Here is a 20,266-nt window from a genome sequence, read left to right as displayed (position 1 = left end):
ATGTGCGTGTCATTTAGCCATTATGTTGATGGAAGGATTCCTATCAGGAGTGACCGGGGGTCACATTGTAAACATCATTTCTGAGAGACAGAAATTAGAGAAACTGTATGTGATGAGGTGGGAGGAGGATTCAAAGAGAGCTAAAATAAGAGAAGTGAAGAAAAAAAAGAAGTTGTGTGTGTGTGTGTGTGTGTGTGTGTGTGTGTGTGTGTGTGTGTGTGTGTGTGTGTGTGTGTGTGTGTGTGTGTGTGTGTGTGTGTGTGTGAGTGTACTGACAGCAAAGGGTTCTCTTTGGAGCAGTTATCTGCTCTAGCATCACTGTCCTGGCTCCAGACGTCTATGGTAGCCCCCCGCCCTAACTACACTGCCCTCCCCTGCGCTCTGTGTTCACCCTGACTACCCCCTACTCATACCTATTCTCCTTTCCTCAACTGTTTTCTCCAGTTTCCTTCAAACTGAAGAGGAATCCACACAAATCTGTGTGTGTGTGTGTGTGTGTGTGCGCGTGTGTGTGTGTGTGTGTGTGTGTGTGTGTGTGTTTTCCAACGGGAGGAGAAGCTGCTTTGGCCTAGAGCCAAAAAACTGTCAAAGTCTAAGGGCACTTCCGAGGCCCACATCAATGGCATGCACCATGTTCAGCTGAAAAAGGCACAGAAAGAAGCACAGGTTATTTCTCCATTGTTTCCTTTGTGCCATCCACCCTTCCTTCTTTCCTTTGTTCCACCCTTCCTTGACACAAACTTAAAGTGTTTACTTCAAAGTCTCAATTTCTCAGCTCTCTCCCAGATTGCCCCAGAGGCTCAAGAGTGAATACTCAGAAAAAGCCACTTCCGCTTTCCACAAAAAGATATATTTACACCAGAGGGGTGTTAGAGAAAAGAGAAAGGCGTTCAGCACTGGATAGTGCATAGAAGTGCAGTTTCCTGGGAGCTGCCCGGGAGGCATTTAAATGCTGCTTCGGGACAGACGGCAGGTAGGCAGGTACGGGACAACAATGGAAACAATGACATTTCCCTAAGGAGCAGCGGGCGGAGAAGACACTGTGGCTACAGAATGCCCCACCATTCCCATATCCTGTCCTTTAGAAAAGAAGTGGAAAACATCCATGACACAAGATCTTGAACCAGTGTGGAGGGGGGTAGAGATCGCTGAAGAATGCATTTGCACATGTACGCACTGGGAACAACAAAGCCCTCACGGACTGCATATGTGAATCTGTATGTTTCATATGATGGCACAGTGACACAAATACAAAACGGGGGTAGGAATGTGTGATGTGAAGAGCTGCTTATGTCAGAGAGAATTCTGATTGCCTGCATGGCCCAGATTCCTACTTAGACCCTTACCAATCTTGAGAATTCACGGGAATGTTTGTGTGTGTCCATGGGAGTGTGCATGTGTGTGTGTATACGTGCAAAGCACTCAATTTCCGACTACAGAGAAGGCATTGTCCCATGCTGGGACTAGTTACAGCAAATGTCGCTATCTGTCCTGACGCACATACGTACAAATAACGAGTGCAAATATCTTTAATGATACATAACTGATATGAGATGTGGCTTTGCACTTTGTCACTTTTGTCAATGAATGTACATTTGCTTATGAAAAGAAAACATGGCACTAAAACAATTATTTAAAATATTATTATTTGTACACTCTAATATGTGTGTAGTTTATACTTTTCTGTCTGCGTTCGCCATTATCCATCGTTGCAAGGGTTCTCCAAGCTTGCAAGAACATATCGAAAACGACGAAGACCGCAAGCCTGTGATTGTTCAGGGCGCTGCTTCCTTTAACTTTGTCAACAGCACCACCATTGTCCCCTCAAAAAATAAAAACGAGAGTCAAAGACATTTAGCGACAGACATGATTCGAGACCGTCTCACGGTAAAAAATGTAAACGTCTACACACCCTTGGCCAGAAAGCAGGGTATTACAGTAATCCATTCTACTGGCAATAAAAGCATGCATCAGCGTCTCAGTATTGGCCTGAGAGAGAATGGGTGGACTCTGGCAATATTCTTTAAATGATAAAAACCTATTTTAGTAATGTTTTTTATGTGTGGGATAAAAGTCAGCTCAGAGTCAAAAGTCAAACCCAGGTTTTTCACTTTTTCAGAAGGATTTAAACTAGGGCTGGGACTGATTAAATATTTTAATCTAATTAATTACAGGCTTTGTAATTAATTAATCTCAATTAATCAATTTTAATCGTTCAGGAAAATGTGCTCTCAAAGTAAAACTTTTAATTAAAATTTTGAGACAGAGAATCAAACATTAGACATGGTTATTACTGTAAACTAAAGCTTTAATAAAAAATGCATTTTAATTATTCAAATGTCACTGTGTGATATGAAACAAAACCCAAATCAACTAAAATGTATAATTACAAATAGAAAACGCCTGTAAAGGGTTCCTGACCCTTTAAATAGTCTCTCTGTCTAGTTGAATTACTGAAATAAATTTGACTTTGCACCAGATTCTAATTTTTACAGTTTCACCTGTTTGTATAATTGGAAGTTTTTATTAGTATTTCTACTCATAATGTAGTAAAAACACATAAATAATATTCCTTCAAAATGACAGTAGAACAGGCACAAATATGATCTAGGACTTAAATGTACTAACTTTTAACAGCAGAGCAGGCATGGCATATTCTGAGAATGATCAGGAACACTAACTGGTTCCAGTTGGATGACTGGAGGTTGATGGGATGATAAAAGATCATGGCGAGGAAATAATGATCTGACGAACAGGTGAGTGGACCTTCCTTACATGGGAAGTCCTGATGTCACGTTAAGGGGATGCTGCAGACCAGCAGATTCACGTCTGCAGCAGCGAATCTGGTGTGATCTTCAGCGTGATCACAACTTTCTCGTTCCTCGCTGCCCCTGATGCACTTAAGCATGCGCCCCTTAGCTGATGACAGCTTTAACACACCTCGCTGCTTAATGATAGTAATGCATGTGATTTTTAGACAGTGACTCATCTCAGAAACGTAGAATTCCCCGACAGAATTGTTTAGAAAATCATCAGAAAAGTTTCAGTGTTTCTGTTTTTACTTAAACTTCTGTTTTCAACTTTAAGACACGTTGCTTGTGATTGTTTACAGAGTAGTGAGAACACGGAGCATTCTCCCAGCGGCAGCCAGGTGCCTCTCATTTGTCTGACTATTTTCATAAACTACTGTTAGGGCAAAGGATTATTCTGTCTGGTGCTTTCAGCGCTGCACAGATGTTACGTAAATGTTAAAAATATAGCTTACCGCAACTTCTGTAAAGTTTCCGTTGCCACTGGGCAGCTGCAGCAGAGACAATCTCTGAAAAATGTCCGCGACACGGACTCCGTTGTTGTCTGGAAGTTTTTTTTTCCAAGTTAAGAAAAGAGGCGGACGTGTTTCCTAAATCCTGCATCAGTCCAAGCAAGGCAACTTCTTTCTGTTTTATTCCGTTTTAGTAGCCATTAGCACAGTGCATCGTTGTGTGCGTCAGTGATATTCAGTCTACAAGGAAATTGTGCAATGACAAAGGTTCCGCCTCGCTCGAAATGCAAGCTGCGATTAAATGCGTGAAATTTTTTTAACGCATTATTTTTTTCTAATTAATTAATCGTAATTAACGCGTTAAAGTCCCGGCCCTAATTAAAAGACATTGATTGTATTTTTGCTAAAAGTCTCTCTCTCTGGATCTCAGGAACGATGACTAAAACTTCAGTTTTGTCCTGGTTGAGCTGGAGAAAGTTTTCTGCCATCCAGGATTTGATGTCTAAAATGCAGTTAAAAAGTGTGTCCATTGGCTGTGTGTCATCAGGAGACACAGAGATGTACAACTTGTGTCATCAGCATAGCTGTGGAAATGCATGCTATGTCTCCTGATGACCCAGCCAAGAGGGAGCATATAAAGGTTAAAAAGCACTGGGCCTAAAATTGAACCCTGGGGCACACCACATGTAATCCCATGAACCCTAGAAGAGCAGGTATCCAGACTCACCATAAAAGTTCTGCCTGTGAGGCAGGATGTAAAACATCTGTGAATAGCACCAGAGAGGCAGATCTGTTTTAAACGAGTAAAAAAAATAGTGTGGTGTCAAAGGCAGCGTTAAGATCCAGTAGAACCAACGCCGTTACCCTTCGGGCATCATAACTTACTCTAAAATCATTAAAAATATTCAGAAGGGCCTTTTCCGAGCTGTGGTTCACCCTAAAACCAAACTTGGATTTATGAGCATTGACAAAATCACTAATTTGAATTAAAACAAGTTTTTCTAGAATTTTGTTTAAAAATGGTAAGTTGGATACCAGTCTTAAGTTGTTTAAATCATTAAAATCTAAATTGCTCTTCTTCAACAGGGGTCTCACCACCGCCCCTTGAACTGCGGCAGGAAAGACCCCCATCTGAAGTGAGCAATTTATCAAGGTTAAAATCTCATCCCCAAAAGAATCATAGAATTGCTTAAAAATCTAGTGGGAATTGGGTCCAAGACACATGTGGTGGGCCTCATTGAGGAGAAAACTTTCTCAAGACTGAGCTTCGACAAGAACAAAACAAAACTGCCAAGTGCGCCTTTAAAAAAGTCCCTTAAATACATAAACCCAAAATAAACTCATTAGAGTCGTGACTGCATTGAAGGCAGGATACCTCAGAAAAGTACTATGCCCTCTGCTGTTCTGGCAGAGAATTTCTTCACAACACTGACACACCAACGAAGAAGTAAAAGGGAAAACATCTCCATCAATGCGTGTGCATGTCAGCGCAAACTTGCTGAAAGAGATCTATAATCTAACCTTGTGTTGTGAGTGAGTCTCAGATACAACCACTCCAAATTTTAGCTCAACATGTTTAGATGTCAGGATTACAGTAAAACACCAAGGCAAGCATAAACAAAACAAACAAAAAAATTATAAAGAAGAAGTAAAACCAAAGATGCATAAAATATGATAGATAGAATAAAACCCAAGAGATAAATCATAAAGTAAAAATAAAAAACAAAGAACAGAAAGTGTCTGCTTCTACTACTTGCTAGTGAGTAAAAGAGAGTTTCTAATATTTGTGTTTGCTAACTCGAATTAGCAGAGGTGGCCACGCTGAACTGGGTCGATTCCAAAAGTTAATCAGTTCTTTTCTGAGTTTGATTAAATACAGCCAAGCTGTCAATTATATACTTTGCTAAAACTACAGATGAATGAAAACCACCTGACACACAAACATGTGCAAAACCATTACAGCTACCAGTTGACAATCATGCCCCTACACTGACAACACACAAGTGTGTGTAAAACACACAGAAGCTTTCTATGGTCTTCTTATTTTCCAGGTCATTCTTTTTCTGTCTATATGAGACTGTTGGCCAGTCTTTTGGAGTAAAGCGGCTTTCGTGGGGTTGGCAGAATACAGATGATGACTAGTAAGAGCTAATGATACTTAATGCCTTTTGCAACAACGCGCGCAACACACATGCACCCACAAAACCCTGTGGTTTGCATCTCAAATAGATAAAATAGAACCAAATATTATCTAGAATATAGCTGATATGTTCCTCTTTCCCAACAGGTGAACTTTTTTCTGAAATTACTTTATCATCACATCACTTTGAGTTAGAGCTTGTGAGCTAATTCTGAGACTGGACCTCACAGGTGCGTCCTGCTCTGTTTAAACAAAGAGAAAAGCAGAGTGTTTGCCACTGCAGGGTCTCTGCAGCTGAAGCCAAACCTAACTCACGTCTCTATTACATGCTGAGATGGAATAAAAGAGGAAATCTGGACTTTCTACACGCATGGCACAAGGCCAAACTAAACCTCTCCCTAAACCAACAGCAGCCGCGTGCCTTTGCTGGAACAGGCTTAGATTTTGTCAAGTGCTGATCTAAGTTCAGCTCTAGATCTTATCCATCTGCATTGGTAAACGCGTAGTACAAATGAGCTGATCACAGATCTGTGAATGTGAGAGCAGAGGTAGCGGAGGAGGAGGGGAGCCAACGATGGATTTGAGTGATCTTCTAACTTGATGCAGCGTCCTCCTGTTTCTGCCGTTCAACTAAATGAAGTCATAATGGAGCCTGACACTAATACTCATCAGGTTTCATTTACGGCTAAGAAGCTGCCTTGAAGCACAACGAAAGAAGAAGAAGAAAAAAAAAACCTTCTCTGACAGAGATACCCTTTTAGGAATTGAGGAAAAGTGGTGGAATTTGTAACCACTTCCAAACACCTTTAATATAATTTCATCAAATTTGATTAGCATGCACTCTGCTCTTTATAACATTTAATCAGCTTTAATTTGGGGAAAAATGTTATGTCACATACATATTGAAAGCAGACAAAACACACATGCCAGAACAACAGATTAATGGGCAGGGCTATGCATACCTTTCCAGAGCCGAAGCTCGCTCACAACAGCTGCCTGTCAGTCCTGTCCACATGTTGGAGGCAGTTGCATGTTGTGTAGCGCCGACTGTTTCAACACTTCCTGTTCCATTACTGAAGTGCTTGACCTTTCAACCCCCTCCCCTCTGTCTCATGACTGGGTGAGTAGGAGGACACGGAGTGGCCATAGAGTGAGCATGTGCATGTGTGTGTGTGTGTATGCACTATACCAGGGTATGAATGAGTCCCAGAGGTCATGAGTATGTTTCCCATGACATGGCCTCAGACTAAACAGCCGCTCTCTCCACCCAGACATCCGCCTGCCATTCTCCCCTAAACCGCAACAGGCATAAACACAAAACAAGGAGGCATCTCCCTTTTCTGCTCCCACCGCCTCCCTTTGCTGCACTTTTTGTAGCCCAGACCTTCCCTGTATCCCTCCTTGTCCAGGTGAAAGACTTCTCCTCGCCCTCTCCCTTGCTCTTTGTACCCCATGAATAAGGGGAAGAGAGAATAAGAGAGGGAAAGATAAAGAGAGAGTGCATTTGGACACAAAGGCCAGTGTACCCCTCCCAGGAAGTCTGGGAGAGAGGGAGAAAAAACACATCTTTAGAGGAAGGAGGAGGACAGCATTGTGCCCTCCTTCCTGACTCTTTGTGTGTGTGTGTGTGTGTGTGTGTGCGTGCGTGTGTGTGTGTGTGTGTGTGTGTGTGTAAGCTCATGTGTGACCAGGAGAGAAACTGAATGCCAGAGCGGTCAATCTATTCAAATAGAAAAAAAGTAAACACACTTAGACCTCACCCTTGCACACAATGTGCACGCGCGCGTGCGCACACACAAACGCACACACACACACACACACACACACACACACACACACGCACGCACGCACGCGCACACACACACAGGCAGTTCCTGAGAACTGACTACCAGTCTCATTGTGTGGAATAAAAGATCCCCTTTCATCGTGCCTTAACTGTTTCAAAGAACTAAGCGGAGAGGATCAGACTGAATCTGACAGAAGACATTATTGTCATAATTGCAGTAAAAGACAGCCAAGGTGCGGCCCAAGCGCCCCTGATGCACAACTCCTGCCCTCCGGGCATGGCTCCGACTGCTGATTTTTACTAAAGATCTATTACTCTCATGTTCCTCACATATAAGCCATCTTCAAAGCAGGGGAAAGCTTACTGCTATTATTGGTTATTTGTCTGGTAAACGTCTCCACCTGAGGAATGGAGAAAAGGATTGGCGAGAAGAAAAAGAGTAGAGGAAAAAGAAGGGAAAGGCCCTGAGGCTATGGATCTTATAAACCAGTTTGAGTGTCTATGTGTTGTGATAAAACAACCCTCTCCAAGAGAGAAATGTCTGCTTTTCAGTGTGCTCTATCTGATTGTGGCCATTGGCCACTTCTATCATATTGACCAATTTGTTTACGTTTTACATCAGAATCCTTCTGAGTCAGTAGGGGTTTCTCAATGTCAAGGTGCCTGGCCTTGCAAGGCCAGGTCTTGCATCACGTGACTGCAGCTTCCACGGCAGTCACGTAACATCCCCTCACATGGGAGATAACGTTATATTGTGTACGTGTACGTTTCTATATAAATATATAATGAGCTTTCAATTTTTAAATTGTGAATATATTTGTTAAATATGTAAGCGAGGTACTACCTGCTAGCCACCGAAGGTGCAACTACTTAGCAAATAACCAACCATAGATAACTGCTTTAGATATAAAAAAATAATAATAAAACATTTCAGATATTAGCCCGATAGCTACCATTGGTTAACTTACATTTAAACTTGAAATTTGCCCTCGAAGTAGCTAACGGCTTCTGATCCGCCATCCTTTTGAAAATGCTGCGGTGTAATGTGGGAAATTTTTGACCAAGGCTAGGCTACAAGACACCTTCCGTGTATCCTTGCTAAGCTAGCTAAATGGCTAAAAAATGGAGAACACCCGCCCCGGTAGAACATGAACATTAGAACAGGCCTCGGCGGTTCCTGATGACGTAGCTCCTAGGCAACCATGGTGGGAAAAAGACATCAAGGCGTGGTTCCTTGACATTGAGAAACACCCAGAGTTTTTAGATGGCAAACTGCATAATTAGGTAATGGATTTTGGAAATTCCATAGAAAATGTAACTCTGTGCTTCAACTATTAACTTAATCTAAGTTGTAACTCCCTTCAAGTTGAATCACGGACATAAGGCGTTCTTCGTTAACTGGCATTTATTAACACGTTCGTGCCATCAACCATGCCGTGAGAACTGTACACATTAGTACAAATGTTCAGGTTAAAAATGTAGTGATGTGTAGTTTGTATATTTATACGCTGTAATTAGATCTAAATATTATAATCAGAAGTGGTTGTTTTTATCATCAGGGAGTTTACTTAAACACTCTGTATTGACTGAGAGACAAGAAAAGAGAGAGTTGGGATCGCTTAAGAATCTTTAATTTCTATAATTATAAATTCTTACAATCTACCAGGACTAACTCCGTGATGGATGCATATGGATTTGGATGTTATTGTGTTGGTGTGTGTGTGTGTGTGTGTGTGTGTGTGTGTGTGTGTGTGTGTGTGTGTGTGTCAGAATCTCTAGGCTGACGTAGCGGATCTGGTTGTTATGACTAGGAACCACGAGGCTTCAGAAGCTGATAACATGAGCAGCCATTTTGCCGTAACTACGTACCGTATGGGGCCTCCCGTGTTAGATCAGGAAATGCCAGGTCCTCGGACCTTCAGATGTGCTGGAGCTGGTGAAACAGCGGTCGCAGCACTACAAAGCCCGTCTGCGGGTCGACTCCGGTAGCAGCGGCAGGCGTCAGCGAGTTCAGCTCTTATTTTGAAGGGACGTCGTCTTGTTGTTCAAACGACGGAAATCTCCAGCTTGACAGTTCTCAGCTTAAAGTAGAAAGTGCATCTGGCCAGGCTTTTGCGGTGATGGATCGAGAGCTGGTTGAAAACTACGTTGAGAGTATGATGTAACTCCTTTGGAACTCAGATCGAACAGAGCTGAGGTTAAAATGGAACTGAGTTTAAAATGGCGTTGCCTTGTTTTATATCCCCTAGTTGTTTACAAATCTTAGTAAACCGGATTGGACAACTTCATTAAACAACCCAGATTCTGCCCTACGACAGACGAAAGTTCTGATTGGTTGAGAACAATGTGTCATGCGTTTCCATGTTAATGTAGATCAGTCTGTCTGGTGCAGTCCTGTTTATTCATTAAACACATAACTCATGACATCTTTATTTCACAGATCATTCACCTGATTATTATTGATCAACATATGCTTTGATTAGCTTTATCACAAATAAAGTACTTTAATTAATGGAAAGCGTTCTTCTTCTCTTCTTCTGTCTCTCCTGGAATGTAAACATACTGAAACCAGCATCCGACCTTGGCGATTCCTACACGTTGTTACTGTGTGAAGGGGTAGCTGTTAAGGGCAGACAATAGGATCTTAATAACGCTACAATAACATACATTCTCATAGAGAATAAAAAATAAACAACATTCAAGAACATAAAATGACTTACTAACTCCAAAGAACATTTCACAAAACAACGAAGTGTAACCATACTAATTATTTCTGATTCAGCATAAAACATATGAAAATGGCACAAAGCAGAAACATTCATACCTCATTGGTCGCATGAACTCAAAGGGGTTAAGAAAGGTTACATCCTGCAGTAGAACTCTTAATTCTTGATGGAGGAAAACGGTCTCCTTTACCTCAACGTGCCTTAACAAGCGCACGTCGTGTCAATAAGAACGCTGCCCTCCGCTGACTGAAGTGCGTCACAATTACAGACCGGACCGCAACAGCATGTGTAACATTAGATCCACCTCGAAGAAAAGAAAAATAAATGCCTATTTAAATGTATGCTTAAAACAAACCTAAATAAACCAAATTTTCCTTAAACATAAATTGCTCTTTCAACCATAAATATCAGATAAAAGAAAATCGTATAACTGTCTCTGATGGCAGCTACATATGTTTTATAATGTCTGGTCTCACCAAACAACTATGAATACTTGATTTGCGCTATGTACGTGCAGGGTGCCTGTATTTGTCTAGAACGCTTAGAGAATCATTAAGAGTAGAGATAAACAAGAAAAGAAAAGCATCAATACATTGTATTTGGTTGATTTCCAAAGTGATTAGTTAACACCGTTAATATGGCTCAATGGACCAATCTAAGAAACATTGAATCAGCAATTATGGTCATGTTTGAGGTGAGAGACGATCCAAACTGCAGGTGAGTGGGCGCAGAGCCAGCCATAGAAGGTCTGAAGTCTTTATTTGAAGAGTCCAGTCAGGAGCAACATGAAAGGGGCGAACCAAAGAAGCTAACAGACGATCCAACAACAAGAGACAAACGGGGCTTAAATACAGGAGGGCGCAGGCGATAACGGAAACGAGAGGCAGGTGGGACCAGATAACACAAACAGGACACTAAAATGAAGCTGGGGAAACAGAATGTGACAAATGTTACAGAAGGTTAAAAAAATCCGTCAATTTTTAAGTGATGACACGCATGAAAACCAAGTGATAAGTTGGATGTAGCTTATTAGTTAATGATCTATGACCCTGAGAACATTATTATTCATTGTTTAATGATCTAATTACCAAGGAGATAGAGCTGTTTACCACAGTCCGCTTAAAACATCTGGCTTCAGACATTTTGGTTCATACAACATTATACACTTCTTTTACAAATTTGCCATCAATTTCACACTTCAACATTTTTCTGGAAGAAATATCTTGATTAATGTCACCCCACTTCAGCAGTAGTCCAGGAGGTAGAGCGGGTGATCAGAGGGTTGCAGAATCAATCCCGGCTCCCAGCAGAGAGCACTGCTGTTGTGTCCTTGGGCAAGACACTTCACCCACCTTACCTGCTGGTGAAGGTTGGAGGAACTTGTGGCACCTGTACTTAGCAGCCTTGCTTCCATCAGTGCATGGGTGAATGACTGATTGTGTTGTGAAGCGCCTTGGGGGGTTTTAGAAGCCTAGAAGGCACTACATAAATGCAGGCCATTTACCAAGATTTTTAAACATTTAATCTTCTTCTTATGCTTTCTGACATTATTTAAGACTCCTCCACAGTACAAAAATATTCTCAAAGGGCAAAGCAGAGAGGAAGGGTTCATAATTGGAATCTTAAAAAATCCGATTCATTCTATTTTTATTTTCACCTTTTGGTTTCCTTTGCGAAAAAAATGTATTTCATCAAAGTGAAACAATCTCCAGCTCAGCTTTGTCTGACTGACACATTTCATCACTAATGCCGAAAAACAAACAGCTGTCGACTGATGGTATCTGTCCTGGTCTAAGGGTACATTCACTCACCAGGGTGGTCTGTCACCAAACCCACAAAACACCACCGGAGCCTGGAGCGCGTTTGTGACTGCTTTTGTATGTGTGTGTGTGTGTGTGTGTGTGTGTGTGTGTGCACGTGCGCGTGCCTCTCAGCGTAAACGTGCATTTCTCATAAGATGTGGCGAGTTGTTTTGCTGCACTAAATCACCAGCTCTTGTCAGGAAGGCTTCCAGTTTAAAACTTGCTACAATGGAGCTAGGGGCACATTCACACCCACACACACACTCTGCCTTTGATCACAGAGGTGATAACGTACTTCAGTAGTTCTGTTGACTCCAAAGAGGAAATTTGATGAATCACAGTATTGTAACTACAGGACTGTGTAACCCCATGCTCCAATTGAAATTTAAAACACAGATGCCGAGGTGAAAAGAATAAGCGTTGAAGACAGAGCCGCGCAAGGATCAACTGAAAGAACCTGGGCTGATGAATGGAAATGTACCTCAGCTTTTTCATCCTTGTGTTCCTCCCCTAAGAGCAGCTCCTTGCCATGGATACTCTATCAATCACAACACAAAGCAGTCAAATATCCAACATGTTGCCTTTCTTCTCATGCCAAAGCTTGCTTTCTTACACAAGCGTACACATGCACACTTTGGAGACGAAAGGAAAACCGATCTATCAAAGTAAATTGTGTAAGAGCAAATCATGAAACTTTGGCCGGATGTAAATGAAAATATGACAAAATATTTTATGCTTTCCTGAAAATGCTGCAATACCGCCTTCAGTTTTGTTATTTTTTTACACGCTACTGTGCTTAAATCGAGAAAAAAACTAAACACATGCACAGTAAAATATAATTCCTCTCAGGGGAAGGAGTAGACCATTGCCTGGGACTTTTTCGGTACAACTGCAGAATCACAAACTAGAGAAATAAAAGGATGCGAGAGCGTTAAGTGATGAGCATCAGCTTGCTTTCCCAGCTCCAGCTTCCAGAGTCCCACGAGGCTCCGTTAGTTGACATGTGTTGCCCCACGGTCGACATCAGACTGCTTTCTTGACACCTCAATGACCGAAACTGGGCAGAACTGTTCCCTGCTGAAGACTCATATAAAAAATAAGAAAAGAAACCACATGTGCCTCAATTCTGTCATTCACATACAGCAATCTATTTCTATGCCCAGGCAGCGTCGACTATGTATGATGTGGTGAAAGCGCGACCCGGAACCATAACCACCGCGTCTGCAGGCTCCCTGGGAAACAATAGGGGTGTGAAAATAAGCAACAGACTTCTCACCACAAATACCACAGCCACCTATAAATAGGAAGACTATTGCATAGGACACACATCTTTGAACTCCCTCTTGCTCACACAGTTGAGATGCTCATAAAGTTGGGAATCCAAAGATCCTAGCTCTAGAGGTGAAATTCCAACACTCTGGCTGCAAAATTCTTCAAGTACCCTTTTTCTCACTTTGTTTCACGGACTTTTGTTTGCGCTGAAAATATCTGCACGTCACAGCGCCAGCTGAAACAATTCACATGTGGTAGTCATCAATCATAATTATCATGGTTTAAAAAAGCCACAGCTGTTATTTGATTTTAAAAACAAGCCATAGCAAAGAGCCTTCCAACGATACGTCAAGTTGTCAGCGGAGGCCTTGGCCTGCACAGCAGAAACCTCTTTCTCTAGCTTCCCAATGAGCTTGTTGGAGCGCACAGCCGAGCTGAGCTGCATTCAGCCTTTCCCCATGACTCACCAAGTGAGTCTTTTATTTGTAAACATTTTCTCTCTCCATTGCTGTGTGTTTATTCTGTCTGAGAGAGGCCGCTGTTATGGACTTCACACAACGTTTGTTTATGGCTTCTTTAATCAGGACCAGATAATGGAGGGTTGTCTCCATCTGTGGGCGCATCCCCAGAAGCTGCTTGGGTGTGTGTCTTAGGCTTTAATGATTCGCCTAAAATGTTCCATTGAATAGTTTTAGTACACACACCGTAAACAAGATGTGTTTGCATGTTTGTAATGAGGCCACACGCCTATTTTTGTTGATGCACATGATGTCACACAGTCTTGATTATGTTATCTGGTAAGCTCACACTGCTTCCTGTGTAATCTTCAAGGCAACGTTATTCATCTCAGACTAAATGTGCTACACTTGTTAGTTTATTACAATAAGCAAGTCGACGTCAGAAGAAATTTTGAAATCACGGGACATATAGCGGTGGAAATAAGTGCATTATGTAAAAATTGATGTTTCTATTTACCGGTCGATCTACGTTCCTACCCTCATCTATGGCCACAAGCTTTGAGTGGTGACTCCAATTATGAGACTGCGGATACAAGTGGTTGAAATTAGTTTTCTCCGCAGGGTAGCTGGGCTGTCTCTTAGAGATAGGGTGAGAAGCTTGGTCATCCGGGAGGGGCTCAGAAAAGATCTGCTGCTCCTCCGCATCGAGAGGAGCCAGTTTAGGAACTCTAACCCTAACCCTCAAACATCTAGATAGGATGCCTCCTGGACGCCTCCCTAGTGAGGTTTTCCGGACACGTCCAACCAGTAGCATTGTTTTTTTCAAATATAGTAAATTGAAGTAGAAATAGTGCAGACAGATTTATTGGCCTTTCTTGATTAATCATTTTAACAAATGTTAATTTTCAGGTGTTGTGTTTATTGTATCTTATCATATCGTAGTAGATGTATTTTACCACATGTTCAATGAAAAATACATAAAAATATGAGGACTGTTTGATATTATTGGTCCGCCATTAATATTGGCCGATATTGGCAATAAAAGGTAATATCAGTAAATATTAGTATCGGTTTTCAGTCTTTTAATGATAAAACTTCTACCTACCAAACAAACATCAAGCTCTTTAGCTACTTCTCCTCTCTCCCAAATGTCAAAATACGACAGAGCTGAGATCGTTTTTGAGATATTTTACTTTATTTGAGACAATTTGTGAAATAGAATTTGGTTTATGTAGTGCAGTGTTTCCCAACCCTGGTTCTCAAAACACACTGTCCTGCATGTTTTCCATGTTGTCCTTTTAATCACCAGTGTTGCTCTGCTACCACACACCTGACTTAAATGAACGAGTGATTAACAGGAATCTGCGGCACTTGATGTCCTCCTGTGGAGGGAGTGTAATTCAGGTAGAGGTGTGTCAATGCTTTGCAAGTCACAAGTAAGTCACAAGTCTTTCCAGTCAAGTCTCGAGTCAAGTCCAGACAACCAAGTCTAAGTCGAGTCCAAAGTCAATGATGTGAAAGTCCAAGTGAAGTCCAAGTCCAACTTTGAATTTTCAAGTCATAATCAAGTCTTCTGTCCAACTTCAATTTAATGACGATGATAATAAATACATTCCAGAAATAAAGCTTCTTAAAGCTTCGGTTATTTGCTCAAACAAGCAGAAAGTGCAACTGAAACTGATTATAAACAAAGAGCTGCTGCATTTAGCAGTACAAGATCAAATCCAGAACCAAGAATGATTTATGACTTTTGTCCATGTCGTGCCACTTTTGTGCTCAAATATCAAATATGCTCAAGTCATCATCGTCAACAGATGCAAGTTGATTCAAGTTTCAAGTCATTCACGTTCAAGTTCGAGTCAAGTCGTAAGTCTTCATAGATTTTATCAAGTCAAGTCAGAAGTCATCAAAATAATGACTCTAATCCAAGTCATGCTTCTCGAGTCCACACGTCTGAATTCAGGTGTGCTGAAGCTGACATGGAAAACATGCAGGTCAGTGTGCCCTGAGGACCAGGGTTGGGAAACACTGATGTAGTGAACGTATGCTGTCCTCACAACACATAGCTATGTGTAGCCAGCCAACTAACCCTAAGTTTCTTCACCCAAGGCATGTTTTTCTTATCTTATGACCTTTATACATGTTTTACCACCATAACTGTACAATACAGATAGAAAATATATAAATTTCTGACTAATACACATATCTTGGTGTCACGCTTGGGGAGAATGAAATTCAGCTGCCGTTGGAGACTAAATAAATATGACACTTTTCCTAGTACTAACTTAAATTGAAGTAGTTGTCATTTTGCACAAAATGTGTTTCAAATTTTAAAATGCATGGCAAGAGATGAGTGATGTTAGTAACCTAAAATGTTTTAGCTCTTCTTTTTATGAGACGGGGACACCGCATATAGAAATAACGGCTTATATTAGTCTCAGAAATTAAAAAATAGACAATATCGGATATCAATAGACATGCTAATATCGAGCATCCCTAAAGCATACAGATACTTCAGATAGAATCTAAAGAGGCAATACTTTCTTCAGATGCCTGGTTTTCACTGGGTTATGCAACAGGGGCGTGTCCAGAGAGTGGCCTGGGGTAGCACATGCCAAACTTAGAATCTGATTGGCCACCCCAGGTGCCACCCTACTAAGTTCCAGTTTAAATTGACTTTGCATTGTCGACCAAAGGCTTGAGTTGTAAACTCCAAAATAGTGTGTGGTAGCATGCACCTTTAACATTGTCTTCTAGCCCAGGCCTACAGATCATTTCTGTAATATTAATATTATTTATTATGTTTTCATATTCACATAAATAATATTTAGAGTCCCACTGAACTCCAGTTGGTGGCAATAATGGTACAAGAAGTGACTTGCTAACCACCACAAAGCTAGATGATGAAGAGAAAAAAAAAGGTGATTGTGCAATGTGAAACTTCAAAATTCACTATAAAGTAAATAAATAAATAAACGATTTGTGTAAATAAATAAATAAGCATAACCATTGGTGCCACCCATGCATAAACAAGTGCCCCACATGGGCCACCCCATTTTAAAAGTCCTGGACACAGCTCTGTTATGCAAACATGTCAAATAAATATCCAATGTATCTATTTTTTCACCTGAAATATTTTTGATTCTTTGCAATCTTCAGTATGTATGTATGTATGTATGTATGTATGTATGTATGTATGTATGTATGTATTTATTTATTTATTTATTTATTACTGTGTATTCTAATGCTCCATATTTTCTCCTAATCGCTGATTAAAACGCCCATCTCTTTTCAGTCAAAATCAGCATGATGTGGAAATTTGTAACATGGAATTCCAAAGGAATGAAAAACAATGTTCTTATTTTACCTTCCAAGGAAATTACTAAAACAAATGAAACTGATAGTGCAAAACTGACACATAAGAAGAAGAAGAAAAGATTTTTTCTATAGCGCCTCTCGAGATAAAAATCACGAGGCGCTTCACAAAAACAAAAAATGTAAAAATATAAAAATAATTTAGAAAATGGTTAAAAATATGTCTAAAATTAGCACACAATTGAGAATTGTAATTAAAAATGTAAAGAAAGAGAGAGGAAAGAGGGAAATCAGAGGATCCTGAGGAAGGTGGAAAAGGTAGGGAGAGCAGAACAAGGAGAGGGTGATGAAGGTCACACAAAAGCCAGCTTGAACAAGTGAGTTTTCAGTTGCTTTTTAAAGGAGACCACTGAGTCCACTGATCTCAGGCTCAGGGGGAGAGAGTTCTAGAGTCTGAGGGCCACAGCAGCAAATGATCTGTCACCTTTGATCTTTAGCCTGGTGCACTGCTTTGATCACTGGACCTCAGGGACCTGCTGGGTGTGTAGGAACTAAGAAGATCATCAATGTATGTTGGTGCTCGTCCATGTAAGGCCCTATAGACCAGAACCAGGATCTTGAAATTAACCCTGAAGTTCACTGGCAACCAATGAAGCTACCTATAATTACCTGACCTAAAGAAAATTAATGGTAGAAAAAAGAGCAGGACAAAATAATCATCAGAGGTTACTAGAACATCTCCAAGTGACAGATGGAGTCTACATCTTTACATCCGATGACAAACTTTGTTGAGAAGAATCTACTTTCAGTGTACCCAGCTTGCCTTGTGTTCTAATTAAGACGGGTAACTAAAATACCAGCGTTTTAAGCTGTGAAATGACCTGTAGTGACATTTCCAGGTCTCCCTTGAAGCTGGATGTAGCTCACGCCTGACGACAGATCCATTCAGCCCCCCGTCAGCTTGGCTGACTTCACAAACAAACAGCCAGTGCGTCAAAACTCCCAACCTCGAAGGGCTTCTGAGAGCACAGTTTACACTTGCTAGCCCGGTGGTCTGGCTTTATGAGCAATGGTTACTGTCATATACAGATCCCGGCACACACGCACAGACGAGCCTCACTGCTGAAGACTCATGCAAGACCCCAAGGACAGTGAAAGTGAAGAAAAGGGTGACACATGTCCTTTGCTTTCATTGTTTTTATCAAAGAGATGACCTCAAATGACTTGGGCCACAGGGTTATGTGTGTTTCCTACCATAGGCTGAACCTTGAAAATGTTGCATATGTGTTGTGAAAATGTACGCCCTTCACCTCTTTGTTTTGCACCAAAATGCAGCTGCATCAACACTCATCCCAGAACACACGCTCTGACAGCAGCATAAGTGTTATAGAAACATAGAGATGGAGTGTTTGTTCGAGCCTTGAATAAAGAGTGAAGGTGGTGGACTCCTGAGAATCCAAAGCAAAATACAAAGAGAAGAAAAAAATGGGACGGGAAAAGAGAGAAAAAAACTGGTATATATGAGGGGAGCCTGAGGGGTCAGATGTGAAAGAAAGTCGAGTGAGACATCTGGAAAAGAGAAAAGAGTTCATGGGACGAGGAGGAAATTACAGCTGCCCAACTATGATTCATTGGGGAAAATTCTCTTCTGCATCTCTATCTTCACCCTTTGTCCTCCCAATTTTATACCTAATCCTTACAACTCTGTCTACCTCCATGCTTTTGATGATTGACTACCAAGTATAAAACACATCATAAACATTTGTTATTTACAAAGGAAAACAATAAGGTATGTAACGATGCTTCGTATTTCTGCGCCTCCAGGGATCTGAGCATGAACAACATAAGCGAGATCCAGCCCAGGGCCTTCCACCGACTGCACCTGTTATCAGAACTGTGAGTACCACAATCATTCAACTCACACTCATTATATGAACCCTCATTGTCACAATTTACACATGACAAGAAGCAGCCATTTCCTGAACCGCTGGAATGCACAGACGTTGGAGATGAGGTTGATGGTTCTGGCCTGCCTCGCATCTCCCCCACCAAAAAACTGCCTGCAACAATGTTCTAGTAGACCCTAAGATGGTTGTGCAAAGGAGGGACAAGATAGCAACCTGAAAGTCACGAAGAGAGTGAATGTAAGGTCTTTAAACTATACCGGGTAGGTCATGAACTTTGCATCTAGTTTGCTGCTTTCCACCTCCTTTGACTTTGTTTCAGCAGACAGCTCAGCAGGAGCTGTACACTCACAGACACAAGTCGTTGCTAAGACACACAGTTTGGGAGGAACTGTAGAGTTTAGTTCATGAGACACAAGAGCTAAACATTATTCATCAGATAAAAAGGCCCTCTAATGTGGAAGTGTCTTTTTTGTACCAAAATATGATCTGATTTTAACACGATTGTCCAGTAACTCTGCTCTCCTTTCGGAATTGAAAACATTCTAGATACTTTACTCTAGATCAGGGGTATTCAATTCCATCATCCAGGACATTTTAGTGGTATCTCTGCTCTAGCACACCTGATTTAGTGGTTAGATCCTCTGTGCTGCAGCTCATCAAGCTCTGCAGAAGCCTGCTAATCACCTGCTGATTGAAATCAGGTGTGTTGAAGCAGGGTTAAAACTAAAACATGGTGGATGCCAGCCCTCGAGAACCAGAATGAAAACCCCCTGCTCTAGATGATGACATTTCTACAACAGACATGTTGTGGATGGTCTGCAGCAAGCACAAAACTTCCTCGGTGTGGATGTTATGTTTATTATCATGCTAGCAGAAAATTGAGTCCTAGTTGGAATACTGGAACTGGCGCACACCAGTGTGGCTAGTTTTAGAGAATTTGAACTGGGACTTGTCATGATGCTGTCTTACTTGCTTGGAAAATGTAACAACAATGCAGCAGAATTGTCCTAGTGCAGTGGCATGGGCTTCTTGTTGCACCCTAAGGGGTATGAGAAAGTTGTAGCAGGGTGGTGAACTGATACAACTGTGAGAACATGAAACAGGATCTTTATGGTAAATTGCTGCAGACATGTGGAGTGGCAATGGTGCCACTCCAGAAGGTTTTTGAGACATGGAAGATAGCAAGAAAAAAAAAACTATTTGTTGAATAGAAACATTAATACCCACAAGAGGTTTTCCAATTTTGCCGTAACCGAGCCACATTATGGTAAGTTGTGAAGATCATGGAGACCCATCCAATATGGGGAGGGCATTAGGCATCATGTTGGTATCTCAGTGGCCTAGTGGTATGAGTGCTAGCTCTGGGACTGGGACATCAGGCTTCAAATCCTGGTCAAGGTCATACCAAAGACCCTAAAAATGGGACCCAATGCATTCCTGCTTGATGCTCAGCTTTAACAGGTTGGATTGTAGGGTTGAACCACCAAATTTGAGCACAGCTACTGCTGCAACTCACTGCTCCCCATGGGGATGGGTCAAATGTGGAAATTTAATTTCACCAGTGTGTGATGATGACTAATAGGACTTTGATTTTAACT

General features: G+C 41.4%; 1 protein-coding gene across 1 annotated transcript in view; it reads left to right on the top strand.

Moving 5' to 3' along the window:
- Positions 1-20,266, top strand: part of LOC107390955 (leucine-rich repeat-containing G-protein coupled receptor 6) — a 58,651-nt gene that overhangs the window by 6,771 nt on the left and 31,614 nt on the right. Inside the window, exon 2 of the mRNA XM_015967975.3 lies at positions 18,586-18,657. Within this exon, the coding sequence (XP_015823461.1) occupies positions 18,586-18,657 (72 nt within the window). The remainder of the gene's footprint in view (positions 1-18,585; positions 18,658-20,266) is intronic.

This window comes from Nothobranchius furzeri, chromosome 15 (genome assembly GCF_043380555.1).
Source record: "Nothobranchius furzeri strain GRZ-AD chromosome 15, NfurGRZ-RIMD1, whole genome shotgun sequence".
Taxonomy (NCBI): Eukaryota; Metazoa; Chordata; class Actinopteri; order Cyprinodontiformes; family Nothobranchiidae; genus Nothobranchius; species Nothobranchius furzeri.
This window is presented reverse-complemented; position numbering and strand designations above follow the sequence as displayed.